Genomic DNA, 15067 nt, shown 5'->3' with positions numbered 1-15067 from the left:
TTAAACAGAACACCTAGCTGTCATTGTTCACTGTGTCTAGAGGAAGACATATACCAAGTAAGACTGTGTCTCTTCAAGAAATGAACCAATGTGAGCTTTGCTGTATTGTGAGCAGTCTAGTGACAATGAAAAGCTTTTCATAATACTTACATCTGCTTTGAACTTTGTAGCAAAAAAGGCCTGTTACTAAAGTGACTTCACAAAGCTAACAGCTATTTAACATGGCTTATGACCTTGCTACTTGAGACTAGACTGCATTTTAAAAATAGTATTTTGAAGATTTCCAGGTAACCCAATATACTAATTGGACACTGTTGAAAATGAAAAATCTTTTAACAGTGACCTTAGTTTCTGTGTGCTCAAGAAACCTCTTATTCCATTATCTTAATAAGCAACTGCTGAAAGCTCTAAAGTCCTTGTTATGAATCAATTTACACTTTCAGAGTACTGGTAAGAAACTCATTTAATCTTTTGGCCTTGTACTTAGACTGATGTGATTGGCATAATCCAAGTATCTGATGTCAAGATAATTTACAATCTGATGTTCTGTTAGTCATGTAAGGTAATATCCAATGTGAGAGTAATGGGTAAACCCATTCATAGCTGGTTTATAGGTCAAATTGTGCTTTTTGATCTCTTCTAGTTAAAGGACATTCTTTGGAAAAGAATTAGCTTTCCATTGTACCCTGTCAGTTTCTCAGGCACTGATTATCTACATTATTGCATAGCATAACAGAATATCCATGATCGTCTGTTGTACCACATTTTCTTGGGATGGAAATTATATTTAGAGAAATGAGAGTCTCTGTGAGGTTAGTCAAGTCCCTTAGTCCTCAGGCTTTATTTTCACCTAGTTGAATAAGGATAATACTTCCTTCTTGGAATCCTTTTGATGTTCTGAGAATAGAGATGTATTGCACTATAAGGAGTTTTGCAGCAAGAGAGAAGTTAAATGACTGAGGATGTACTGCTACATCGGGCACCTGTCATACATAATTTTGGTTTTGGTTTTTTTTCCCTATGTAAGGTGAAGACTGTGAAATTGATGTAAATGACTGTGACAGCAACCCATGTCACCATGCTGGAACTTGCATAGATCAGCCTGGTGGTTACACCTGCCATTGTCCTCATGGATGGGTCGGTGCAAACTGTGAAATACGTAAGTGTTGGAGTTCTCTAAGCATTTTTAAAAATTATAAGTTATATTAAAGGAACTTTTTCTTTATCTCTAAATACCTATCTGCACAAATACTCTGAATAATACGTAAATGAACACAATAATGGTAAATTAATTTTATTTTTGGCCATAGCATTTCAAAAGTGGTTGTGAAAATTAAAAACTTCTTTTTCTGGGCACCCTGCTTTGAGATGTGTCAGACTGGATTGTGAGGGATGCTGTCTCAGAGCTGGGCACTCAGTTTGCATTTTAATTGTGCTCATGCTTCACAGTGTCCCTGCACACTTTGGATCAAGTGTGTTCCATAGCAGTATAAGCACATTCCTAACAGGCTTGTATTGACTTCTGAGCACCTGCAGCTCTAGTGATGTCTCAGCAAAACAACTTGGAACTTGCTTACCTAAGGAAACTGGTGTAATTGTTCTGTAATTTGTGTATGCAGGCATTTAACAACTTTTTCAGGAATAACTATTCCAGCCATAGGCTAATTTCCATCAAATTTGTTAGATAGAAGAAGGAGTCCAAGACCAAATATTTCCAAATAAGACTTAAGAGAGGTTCCGCTGGCAGGAACAGCTTCAGTGTGGGCTTCTTTCTCATTTTAAAGAGAAACTTCACTGTAAGGGCATCCTTATGGCACAGTGGAGAGTCCAGGAGAGGCAGAATGTATGAATAGCCATGTGAAGATCTTTGTGCTCACTGTGAATGAGCTGTGAATTAACGAGCTGATGGGAACTTAATTCTAATCATCTCTAGATAGGCCATATCCAGCTCTTTTATAAACAGGTGCAGCACTTCTGAACTCACTGGAGACAATGACAATGGAGACTTGAGACAATGGTGCAGTGGAATTCTTTGAGCTCTAAAGTTTGAATCTATTAGTAAATGTGCTTCTGTTCATCTTTACAGTTCTCTTTGCCATATTTGTTATATTTCAGCAGTTTGTACATAAAGGTAGTAATGTGATGGAAATTAAATTTAAACACTGCATACTGACTTTGTATTGGATCATGCCTTTGAATGCTAGAAAAAGACACAAAGCCAGACTTATCAAGAAGTTGGTGTTTGAGTGGCATTTGACTAAATAAATCACATTTTATCCTTTGAGATTTTCTGTTACTGACCATGAAGGAGGCTATTGCTACTTAATCTTTTTTGTAGAACCACCCTATTTATAGTTTTTTCACCAGCTGGTTTAGCTGCTTGAAGTGACTACTTTAACAGGATTTCAGGGTTATCTTCTTTGTTAGACTGTTCTTTTTAATTTCCAAGTGCTGTATATTCAACAAACTAGATAAGATGTACCTTGCCTGGATGAATTGTGATATTTTTTAATATCATCTTATGATCCTTACCAGTATTAGCAATTCCAATTAAATAGGATTAAATTGGTCCTAATTATAAAGAGGATATTCTTTATTTCAAAATGAAATGCATTTGCCTAAACAGTTAATGGAGCATTCACTGTTAAAATGCTTACAAATGTCTCATATGAATTCTCTAATGCCTGCTGGTTATTTGTTAATATCCTTACCTTTGCCACATTTGTAATTATTAATGTAGTCACTGAGGTATGCCAAACCGTGTGGTTACTTGAAAACTGACATTATGAAGAATTTCTAGTACAGACCATTGTGTGCATTGAAATCTTATTCCTAATTAATTTTATGAACTTTAATATAACAACTCAAAATGCTGTTATTTTGAGCTGTCATATGCTATTTATAATCTCTGGAGTACAAGATATTAATCTTTATATTTTGATATGGTGAGGAAAAAGGGAAGAAATTTTTCTCATCTTTGTCTTCCAGAAATGGAAGACGTGGAATCTAAATCAGGAATGTCTTGCCATTTATCTGCAGACATTAGATCTGAATTCAGCCTAGTCTGACAGCCTGACAGAAACCACTGTGTGTGACAGATGTGCTGCAGAACAGAAATAGAAGCCCATCCCAAACTGCACAGAGCACAGCTGTATTCCCTCCCTCATATCCTGACTGGGCAAACTACAGTTACAGTGCTTTAGAAACTTTAAATCACTGAATGATTCAGGCTGATCAACACTTTACTGACCTCTGAAGAAGATAAGAGAAATGAACAGCCAGTCTTTAAACTCAGCTCCCATTTGTGGACAAAGTCTGAGCACCCCTGAGCTGGGAGGTGCTCCAGGACAACTTTCACTATTGTGACAAAGAGCAGCCATTTCTCCAAACTCTGCCCAGCTGAATCCCACAAGTTACAGCTTTGGCCTTTCTCACCACCTGCCTCTAAAACAGATTTCTTTTCCTGTCCTTGTACACTCCCTTTATTTCTGCTGTAGATTGAGATTTTATCCACTGCTGCTGAACTGGAGATTTCAACTCAGGTGCTTGAATTATCTGCCATCATCAGCATCTTTGAGAGGTGGCTTCTGAGAATATCTTAACCTCCCAAAGCATGTGCTTGGAAGCCCTGTTCCCAGCCTGTTTGTGATTGAGGAAAGGGAGATTCTAAATCAGGGCAAAGCAGAAGTACATTTGAAAAAGGAACAGGCACCTGCTAGAAATAACTTTTGCAGAGTGCTACATTTCTGTAGTCAGGATGATTCAAGTCTGTTCCTGTTTTGAAATAATATGAAACCATAGGCTGCCAAAAATGAACCCTGGAAGGAAGTACAGGTTAATTAGAAATATTCTGATCCATGCTAGAGAGAAACAGATCTGAGGACATAGGCAATTGATAGAAAATCTGTTTGGCATAGATATAGTTTGGGGATCAGGAATATTTATATAGAAGATCTGGAATACATAAATACAAGAAGCCTCTCCCAGATTGGCTTTATTTTAAGGTCTGCTTTGAGAATCTCAGGGAAATTATGCTTGGAAAAAGACTACAATGGGCTCCTTACTGTAGGACCGTATCACGTGTCCTTTTTGTCCTTGAAATGCTGAAGTCTCTGCAGTTTGGTGGAGATAGGCATAAGAAAGTCTGTGTTTCAAATTACAAACTAAGTGTGTTTAGTACATCTTAAATAACACATTTTAGTGGAAGGCTTCACTATTGGAACAAACTGCACAAGACAACTGGTTGTTTCCTAGAAGCTTTTGCATAAAACTTGCCTGCCTTTAGAGAGCCTGTAATATAAAAATAGCATAATGCAAGAATAACTTGATTTTCTGTTCCTTGGGTGACACAGGAGATCTAACTAGATAGGTGTTCCTATATGACCTTAAAAATCAACAGAAAAAAGTGGGTGAAGGTTCAGCATAGTGCTATTCAAATTTGTAGCATGTCAGGCCTGGTGGTGTATTGGTAACAGAGCCTGGGAAAGTTCAAATTACCTATCTCCATAGTTTCAAAAGCCTTAGCTATTGAAAATTCATATCTTAAAGTGGTTCTATTCAGCAGGACGGATATAAATTATTAATTAATGGTAACCTTTTATTTCTTACTGGCAGATCTGCAGTGGAAGTCTGGGCATATGGCAGAGAGCCTGACCAACATGCCTCGTCACTCGCTGTACATCATCATCGGGGCGCTGTGCGTGGCCTTTGTGCTGATGCTGATCATCCTGATCGTGGGCATCTGCCGCATCAGCCGCATCGAGTACCAGGGCTCCTCCAGGCCAGCCTACGAGGAGTTCTACAACTGCAGGAGCATCGACAGCGAGTTCAGCAGTGCCATCGCCTCCATCCGACACGCCAGGTTCGTGCTGGGGTGCTGACGTCTGGGAGCTGTTCTCAGGTGCCATTCAGTCCATGCACGCTGCAAACAAGGGCTGGTGACAGAGCCAGCGGGCTGCTCTGCTGGGAAAGCACCAGCCCTGCTCACTGCTCTCACCTGAGGTCATGTGGTTGTGTTCACAGGGACGAGGGAAGAGATGAGAATCTGATACACTCCATGTTTCAGAAGGCTGATTTATTACTTTATGATATATATTATATTAAAGGAAAATTATATACTAAACTACATTAAAGAATAGAAGAAAGGATTTCATCAGAAGGCTAGCAAGGAATAGAAAGGAATGGAAATAAAATATTGTGACTGACCAGAGAGTCCGAGACAGCTGGACTGTGATTGGCCATTAATTAAAAACAACCACATGAGACAAATCAAAGATGCAGCTGTTGCATTCCACAGCAGCAGCAGATAATTATTTTTTACATTTCATTTCTGAGGCCTCTCAGCTTCTCAGGAGAAAAAATCCTAACAAAAGAATGTTTCATAAAATACGTCTGTGACAAGGTGTGACAATACAGCAAAACTCCTTGAAAACACAGTTATTCTGACTTTATTTGGAGTAACTGGTGAAGTGGGACAGATGCAGAGTTCTTAGCCTGTCAGATCTGTTAGGGATGTAAAGATTCTTTAACTGCTATACACAAGTAATATGATCAGACAGGAAAGGCACATTGATTTTTGTGACTAATTTACCAGATTATTCAGTGAGAATCTCTTCACATCACTCATGTTTGTGCTCCTATTTGCCTTTCTTACTTGCTTTCCTAGAGACAGTAATTTTTTTACTTTGAAATTTAATGGAGCACTTGCAAGGCAGGGCATTGAGTGTCAGAATAATCCAAAAGCAGAAGTAGAAAGGATTTGAAAGCTCAAGTGTAAGCCATGGCACTAATATGGCATTAAATATACCCAGCTCCCTGCCAACAATTGTGTTTAAAAACTTCCAAAGGAGTTGAGTAGATTTAGAAAGGGCTTTACTAAAATTTAACCTGGATTTTCTTTGCTATTAACCTGGCTGCTTCTTTCTTACTGCTCTTCAGGCTGTAATGAAGGATAATTTACTGCTGTTCTTATCACTTGTATATCAGGTGCTGAGCCCTCCCCCCTTCTCTTATATGATAAAAACAAACAAAGCAAAGCAACTTTTTTTCTTTCCTAGGCTTAACTAGCCCATTCTTTCTGTATCCCCTCCCAGATCACGTCAGCTTTCTTATTGCCTTACTGGGACACACTCCAGATTATATTTATCTTCTTTTTCTTTTTTGAAGGGGGTCCCTAAAGCAGGAAGTAGTTCTCTGTCTGAAGATTCAGGTGCACCAAATAAACTGAGTAATCACCTCCCGCATCTTATATATGGCATTCCTGTAAACACATCTGAAAAAGAAACTTGTGTGGTTTTTTGTTTTGTTTTGTTTTCTTTTTTTCATTTCTAGTGGCAAATGACATACTTGTGTGACCTGTGAGACCTTTTCCTCATCCCAAGATCCTCAGTGTCATTTTGCTTCCTAGCCAGTATGGTTTCTTCTGGGTTTGTTATCTCTCTTAATAGGGTGGAATTTGGATTTTTGGTGTTTCTTTTTTCCCATTTCTTCAATATATCAAGATCACTTCAAATTCAACAGAGTATTCGTGTGTGTTACCATTAAAATGCTCTTAAAACAATGGAGGGAGACATGTTTCTGTGCACTAATATGGAGAAATATGTGCATGTTGGTTGGTGATTGCTGGTAATTCATTTTCTGAGTGCTCCAGTTCTGTTTCAATGAAGATGAAATAGGTTAAATTGTACCACTGCTGAAGTCATCAAAATTAGCTGAAATGGGTGAGGTGTTCCCCCAGGCTCAGTTAATCGCATCACAGCTTTGAGTAGTAGTTCTTCAAAGTGTTCCAACTTCAAAAAAGTTCTTAGACTGGGATGGATTAATGATGATTTTTCAAATCCATATTATGTAGTTAGAAATTGCATTATTGTCCATTGAGGGTTTCCCCATCTTGGAAAAGGTATTTCTACTTAAAATGAAATGTTTTAATTCCAAATAATTTTCAGTGCCTCCAAGAATGTGATGCCTTATAAAAGTCCAAGATGGAGCTGCCAAGTAGGGTAATTCACGGAGGTTTATTGTGGAGATTGTTGTGTATATTTTGAGTTCAGAAAGATATAAACCAATGGTTTGGTCATTTCAATCCAGGAAAAGGAGCAAAACTTTTATAGTTATTTTTGCATAAATTCTTAAATCTACATATCTAAAGGTCTGAATTTTCAGAATCGCTGAATCTGAGAATTCTACTTTCAAATAACAGAAAGTTAAGCATTTTCTGAAAATAATTCCTTTTCACAGTTAGATACCAAAACTTGCGAGTAATTTTAGAAAATGGAGGCCAAGGGAAAAGTTAGTAGATTATTTTCTTTAAAGGGAAGGTTTCTGATAGTGGCAGGTGTCTGGGGCTTGTGGATGCCTGTTGCATAGTCAGTAAATTATTTTTAAATTACTTGTTCATCTTTCTCGGCATTTTTTTCCTAGATAATTTTTAAAAATAATTTGATCTTTACTAATCAAGGTATTTGCTGTAAGACAAAACCAATGTGCTTGAGGATCATTACTAATAAAAGTCTTCTTCTAGGGAATGTTCCTAAGATTAGCAGATCAGAACTAGGTAATTTTCTGAGCAGAAAATGCACAGTTGTCTTTAGCATCCATTATACAGACCGTAAAGACAAAAAAACCACCTTTTGCAGACAAAAAGAACCCTTTTATGTTAAAATTTATACATTCTAAACCTGGAAGAGAGCAGTGGAATGAAATAGTTGGCTAATAGGCTGCTGGCTATGGCAGCCATGTCATTGAAATGGAACCAAGATCTGTTATTGAAACAAAATGGTTCACTTTAGAAAAGCATTCACACTGAGTTCATGAATTATCTGGTGACAGACTATGCTGCATTTAGTTCTGTGTGTGCCCAGATATCAGAAGCCTTCATGCACCACTTACAGTGTAGTTTATTTAATTTTTATTTTCACGTGCTGATCTGTCCTGTCTCTGTGTCAATTGAAGAGTCTGGTTCATCAGACTCTGATTAAGTTCTCTTGTCACAGCAGGGTCAGCTTCTCTCCACTGCATATTCTCCCCATTCCTGTGGAGCTGCCTGTGTCCCACTGTGGTGTTCTAAGACTTCTGAATTGGATGAGCGTCAGCATGCACTCATTTCTTACTGGCATAGATCTCTGTCAGCTGCCTTTTTGTAGAAGTGTGATCACGTGCACATATTCTCTGGTCTCCACATCATCTACCAATTGCTTAATATATATCCTCTGCCAGGGTTAATTTTCTGGGATTACAGCTCAATTTCTCTAAGCAAGGCACAATTCGACTTGCACATCTGACCTTTTCTCTGAATAATGCAGAGGAAATAAATCTTCTCATTCTCCTCCTGTGGAATCCAAAAGAATCCCTTCGTTCTCTCAATGTGCTTTATCCCTTCTTAAACTTCTGGTCTCTGTCTTTTACTGCTCTTGTTTAAATTTTATTTGTGGACTCAGTTTGCCAGTTGCTGGTTTTGAGCAGAGTAGCAACACATTGTTGGTTTCTTAATTCTGTTTCTGGGTAAACTCTGAAATTCTGTATGTCCCACAGAAGTCGGAAGTTTCCATTTCCTCAGGATTCAGCTGTCCAATGTTCTCAAAAATTTGAGTGAAGTTGGTGAGGTTAATAACTCTATAGTTAGCCATCTCTTGAAATGTTGTTCTGAGGAAGTGGAGGAGCTGGACCATTCCAAATGTGAAGCTGATTTGCAGCGTCTGTCACACACACAGAGCTGACTTTGCCAAGAATTCCTATAATGAATATGTGCTATCCTCAGAATTGTCATGGAACCCTCAGTTTTTCTCAAGCTACACAGGTCTCTCTTGTTCAATGCTTCACTGCAAAATATATTTTCTGATTGTTATTTTGTATACTTTGTGATTATCTTTGTGATGTGTAATATTGTTATATACTGGTAAGCGTGTCTGATGTACACATTGGAAAATCACCATCATCACCCATGAAAGGACATTACAAAGCTAAATGAAGAACTTACCCAGTGCTACTCCTACATTGTTAATCAACCCAAACACATAATTGTTCACACTATAGCATTGAAGCTAATGTAAAAATTATTATCCATTGTGTCCCTCCAGTATTTTTCCACACTCAGTGCTTCGCAGGATCGAGATTTCCCTACACAGTCTATACTCTTTGTTAGAGGAATAATCTTGTGTTTGGTGGCCCTGGAAAGAATCTTTATTCACTTGTTTGTATATGCTTTTGTTGTAAGCAGGCAGTTAATTGATCCAGAACACTTTGTAGCAAGAACCTGCAGCTTTTCACTATTGATTAGTCCTTGAATCATTGCCTCCTGCAGATCGTATTGATAATTGCTTTGTGTGTTCCTTTATGCCATCAATTACATAACATAGCCCTGCTGTGCATCCTAGCACATACACACCCATTGAACAGAGCTCCCATTTAACACTTCTGTCTTTAACATAAACCTCTGAGGTTGGTGATAGCTCTGTTTGTTTGCTGCTTTGGGCAGAGGCTGCTTCTGAAACACCTGATCAAAGCAATGTGGTTGAGCAGCTCCATGGCTCACCAGACCATAAACACAACTTGCACATGTGCTGGGCTCTTTCCTCAGCCTTCTCTAATTAGGGGCGCATGTCAACCCTGACCTCAAGGAGAAAACAGATTTTGTCCTGTTTCCCTGTATGCAACAAGCCATGAGCTCTCCACTGTCAGAAAGGGCAGGTAGACTGACTGAAATCTCTGGAGAATGTTCACCATCATTTGTACCTCTGCAAAGCTCTATATTTCCTTTAAACCCTTGAGAGTAATGGTGAACATGGGTGATTCAGAATTCAGTGCTGCCTCTGCTTTAGTAAGATGCCATGAATTTATTCCTTCATTCAGTTCTTGAAATTTTATCTCATTTGTAGAAAATCAGGTTTATCCATCATGATGGAGATGAGCAAATGTCACCTGTCTGCATTTATTTTAATAACCTATAGAAGAAGGCAGACATTCATGCATGGGAATGAATCTAGTGTAGCCTTATGGACAGCCGAAGTACTTTGAAAAATGAAATTTTCACCATATATCATAATGCTTCCAGCCAATTCAGTTTTGTCTGCAATTCTAAAATAACTGAAAACAGGCAAGAATGAAATTGAAAATTATGAACCCCCATAAAAGTCTTGGGAAAAAATCAAGTTTATTTTGGTTTGGCATAAATATTATCCTCAAAATCTGAATTTTCTGGATTTTACTTTCCAGAGTACACAATGTAAATTAATGTATGCTTCATATAGTCAAAAGTGCACAAAAATCCTTAGTGTGGATGACTAAAAAAATAATTCTGTTTCTGTGATTTCTGTACTGTTTTCTCTGCATCAGGTCAATAAGAAAAAAATAATTGACCATTTTTGCCTCATTTTCCTGTGATTTCTTCTGGTATATAGAGTTTATCTAAGCTGTCTGACTTTGTTTCTGATCGCAGGCCATAAATGAATGTGTTGTTGCTTTGGACTCATTCATGTTTCTGTTTGTCACCAAAAGTTTTCTTTTATTTCCAGGTTTGGCAAGAAATCCCGACCTGCAATGTATGATGCAACCCCCATTGCTTATGAAGATTACAGCCCAGATGACAAACCTTTGGTTACACTGATTAAGACAAAAGATTTGTAATCTAGTGTATCTTTTTTGGATTATTTTTCAAAAGGATGGGCTACTAACCTAATTTAAATATTTTTAAGAAGAAAGCATAAGTAATTTAAACCATTAGATGCTTCAGAATTTTCTGTAGAATATTTAAGAACCAATTTTCTGCAGCTTTTAGTTTGGAAAAATATTTTAAAACAGAATTTGTGAACTTCATGATTTACATTTTAATGTACCTTGAGCTCTATAAATTATAAGCTTATGATAGTGTGTGCTTTTTTCTTGGTAGACACTATTACTAAACCCAGATGAGTTTCTTGTGGTTGTTACAGAACAGAAAACAATAATTAATGAGGAGTTCTTTATGAAATGTCAGTGCCAGCTTTCTCAGTAGAGGTAGGAAAAATGTGAAGCATAATATGATATATAATATATCCATTAATTAAAAAAGTCTAAAATGTTTGTGTTGTGAAAAAGAAACTAGTAAAAATTATTATTCCTAATCTGAATGAATTAGCTTTTGCCTTATTCCATGCATGGATAGATAACCTATTCCTCCATTATTTCCTGAAAGTTGCTAAAACATACTCTTGAGTTGATGTTTGACATTTTTGTAATAGTTATTCAGGCTAGGCCTTGTATAATAATTAAAGTGCCTCTTGAGGCAAAGTAAGGGCATGATCCTTTAAACATTGAAATCAATGAGAGAACTTCCATTGAATTCACTGGATATGGGATTGGATCCTACAATTGGACTGAATCTATATTTTTCTTTAAAGGTTAAAGTTTTTTTATATTGTGAGTAAACTAAGCATATGGTTTGAATTGTTTGTTTCCTAAAGGTTGTTGATGTACAGTATTGTTTCATGAAATATTGTGTATTTCTCATAGTGCTTCTTAATTAGGATCAGTATGGGGTTTTTGTGGCTGTATTTGATCGCTTATGGGCGTCTTAAATTCTTGCTTATTTCAGAAAATACTGAATAAAAGTTAACCAGTGAAGATTGCAGCTGTTTCTTTGTTTTTCTTCATTTCAAACTGAAGTGTTGTCTATAAATTTGAAAGGACATGAGCATATGATGCACTATAAATAATGCTAAAATATGACATTCCAGCAGTTAATCTGAAAAGGGGAAAAGGGTTTGTATTACCAGAGTAATCTCTCAAAAGTGAGATAAATGCAGCTCCAGAATAAAGGCACAGTCCTGAATGGTGCATGTGCAGGTTAGTAATACCATTCTGTGTCTGAATTACAGAAATGCCAAATGCTCCTGAGAAATCCAGAGTTACCTTTCCTGATGTCCTGTATCTGCTACCATGGGCTTTCAACAATGCTGGTCTGAAACAGTAATAATTAAAAAGAGGACTGAGGAGCTCAGATCCAAGTTTAAATTAGATTAATTCTTCAGGCATGGTTTTCTATGACAGAAGTTGTAAATTTGCATCTGGTGGCTGTCAGAGGATGTTTTTTATTATTGGTACGGTTTTCTGCTGTACCAATATATTGAAACTTTTGTTTACTGTGACTTCTAGGAGTCTTTTGAGAACCCTAAAGAAAGAAAAATTGAGAGCAAGCTATACCCTGTACCATTTTTGGTAACTTGAGCAGAAAAGAGGCACTGTTGTAATTGATTTGTTAATCAAAGGAAAGGAAATACTCATTCTTCAGAATATTTGGCCTTTTCAGTCAGTAAAATATTGGCTTGCAAATCTATATAAAGTAGGGAAACAAGCAACTCTGTTGTTTTAGGGAACATACATATTCATGGTCCATATTTTACAAGAGAGATGTTGCAACGAGCAGCAGCCTTTCTGCATACAAATCACACCTTGGCAGCAATTCTTGACCAACCTATATTTCTCTCAATTGACTGACCTGAACGATAAGTAATTTGTGAGGAGCTATTTTCCTGTCAGCTTGAAGCCTCTAGCTGCTGTAAATCATCCTGTGCATCCTGTGAATTGTGTTCTGAAAATTACTTTGTCTCCTTCCAATTTATTTTATTGAACTGTGATGGCATGTTATGCATGCACTTGTGAGATATTTGTGAGGCACTGCCTGCCAGATGGAGCTGTCCTGAGACCTGGAGGGAACAGACCCATCTTGTGTTTGTATCTCAGCTATGAATCTGCAAGAACAGGTTGGTTACTGTCTTTGTACACCAGACTGTGTCCTGAGAACATACATGAATGTGGGCAAGGGACACAAGTGATTTCATATCCTTTTCCCCAACCATGTGAAGTTTGCTCTGTACAGGGAGCAAATACCACTTGCTGTTAATATGCTACACTTTTTCTTTTTATCTTTCTTTTTTATTCTTTTCCCCGTGTAAATAATCCATTTGCAGAAAGGGCTGATTGTATGTTGTCTTCCCCTAGCAATGGGCTAACAGCCTCCAGCTCCTCCTGGACAAGTCTCTGGGCTTGACATCAACTTCTAGTACTTGTGTGTAGGCACACAGTTTGTTGTAATTGGGAGTGGGGATGGGCTGAGCCTGATCTTAAAGGGCACAGCTGTGAGCAGCAGGTGAGCAGCACTGACAGCACTGAGCCATGGAGTGCCCAGGGGCACTGACCAACCACCAAAGGGAGCAGAGGGCACACAGGTGCAGGGCATCAACAGGAGGGGATAAAAGGTTGGGCTGAAGAATAAGAAGGGCAGATGCTTGCAGCCTTCTGAAGTGATCAGATGTTACTCTGTGTGGGCCGACACCTGAAGCGTTCTGAAGTAGTAAGGTGTTGTTCTGTATGGGTTAAAGCTTTGTGATATTGTGTGGTGATACTCTGTGTATTGTGGCTGTCTCAACTGTGACGTGTGCTGCAACACTTGTGTGCTCTCCAGATTTGGTTATTTTTTCATGCTCTTCCATCTGGAAATAGGAAAACATCCTTGAGTGTTTTTTTCCCCAGAAGCATGTACATGTCTTCTTACTTGTTTCTTGGGATGTTGTGAAACTTGTCTTTACAGCTTAGAGTTGTGATACCTGTGCTATCAGGAAAATGTCATAATTTACATGGATTCTGGATAGAGTCAGTCCAAAATGGTGAAGACAGTGACCCTATCCATGTGGTTGGGCTAACTGCAATATAGCACAGATACACAGCCTGAGGGAAGAGTTGAGCACAACAGCTAGGAAAACACATGTTGGCTAAAACCATACAAATTATCCCCTTTAAAACCTGCAGGTGTAAAGCTAACTTTAGCTGAGAAAAATTAGACCAATTAGACAGATTCATCCTCTCCTTGCATCTTATCTCTGGGAATCTGCATTCCTCCTGTGTGGGCTCCAGAGGTGACACCGTGCCAAACCCTCAGGTGAGAAGTCTCAGTCCCACATCAGAGCCAGTGTTCAGTAACAGATCTTGCACTTGGAACAAGCTGGCTCTCCATCCTTCCTAACTCCAACATGCTTCACCTCTCAAAGGCACGATGAGAAATGAAGGTGTTGAGAGGTGCAGGTAGCTTGAGAAGGAGCCAGGCCTGCTGTGTCCCCAGCACACACTCGCTGTAGGTGCTCTCTGGGTGAGGGGCCCAGCCTTTCTGCAGCTGAACGCAGACCATTCCTGGTCTGGAGATGACTCAGCTGAGCCTGCAGGAACTGTTTTCAGCTCTTAACCTTATTCCTGTTCATGTATTAAGCAGTGAGCTCAGAGGGATGCTCATGGCTGGAGATGGGATGTGGGAAGGCACGTATGAGGTGAGAGGTTGCAAGGAGAGCTGAGGCTCCTGCATAGCCCTGTGCATTGTCAGTCAGGGCTGGGTAACACCCTGTTCCACCCTGCTCTCCCTCCACTGCAGCTGTGGCCAAATGCTGCACTGATGTGAGGGGAATGAGAGCTGAAAAGAGACTTCAACTCAGTAATTGCATCCTCAACCGGTGAAAGTCTCAGTGTGGTCAATCCCTTTGAAAACAATTGGATTTTAAAGACAATGTGTGTGATGTTTTGGGGGAAAGTGGCTTGGTGTTCCTAGACATCTAAAAATATACAAGATCTGACCATAGGAGTAAACATTGCTTGTTTTAGTGAAGTCTTGTATGGTGACACTTCTGTCACAGAACTGATGTTTTCATCTTGTCTCAGCCTCATTTCTGGAAACAGCATGGCTTTTCTCCAGCAGGGCTTTGCTGAGAAATGCCTGAGCAGTTATGACATCCCTGAAGATGTGTAGTTTCTTCTTTGATAGCAATAGACACCTAATGAGGAATAAACTCAACACCTCTGAAAATTATTCTGTGTGAATGACTGAGAGGAATTGAAGAGCCACTCCTCACTTGTGTTGCCAGAGGGAACTTCTTTTCCCCTTCATGTGGCTAAACCCTTCTGTGTCCAAAATTTCTCAGAGATTCCCTTCTCATGTTGCACACAACCACCCAGCAGAGCAGACAGGCACATTGCATCAGACAGATGCACATCCAGCCTGTCCTCCCTTTGGGTGCCTCCAGCCTGGTTTCTGTGGGAGGCATTTGCTGTG

General features: G+C 38.8%; 1 protein-coding gene across 1 annotated transcript in view; it reads left to right on the top strand.

Annotated features, from left to right (window-relative positions):
- DNER (delta/notch like EGF repeat containing) overlaps positions 1 to 11602 on the top strand; it is a 107755-nt gene extending 96153 nt beyond the window's left edge. The window contains exons 11-13 of the mRNA XM_063166863.1: positions 1028 to 1159; positions 4615 to 4861; positions 10509 to 11602. Of these exons, the coding sequence (XP_063022933.1) occupies positions 1028 to 1159; positions 4615 to 4861; positions 10509 to 10620 (491 nt within the window). The 3' untranslated portion in view covers positions 10621 to 11602. The remainder of the gene's footprint in view (positions 1 to 1027; positions 1160 to 4614; positions 4862 to 10508) is intronic.
- The last annotated feature ends 3465 nt before the right edge of the window (positions 11603 to 15067 follow it).

Source organism: Melospiza melodia, chromosome 12, assembly GCF_035770615.1.
Source record: "Melospiza melodia melodia isolate bMelMel2 chromosome 12, bMelMel2.pri, whole genome shotgun sequence".
NCBI classification, from domain to species: Eukaryota; Metazoa; Chordata; class Aves; order Passeriformes; family Passerellidae; genus Melospiza; species Melospiza melodia.
The sequence above is the reverse complement of the archived record's forward strand: the minus strand, read 5'-3'. Positions and strand labels throughout refer to the sequence as shown.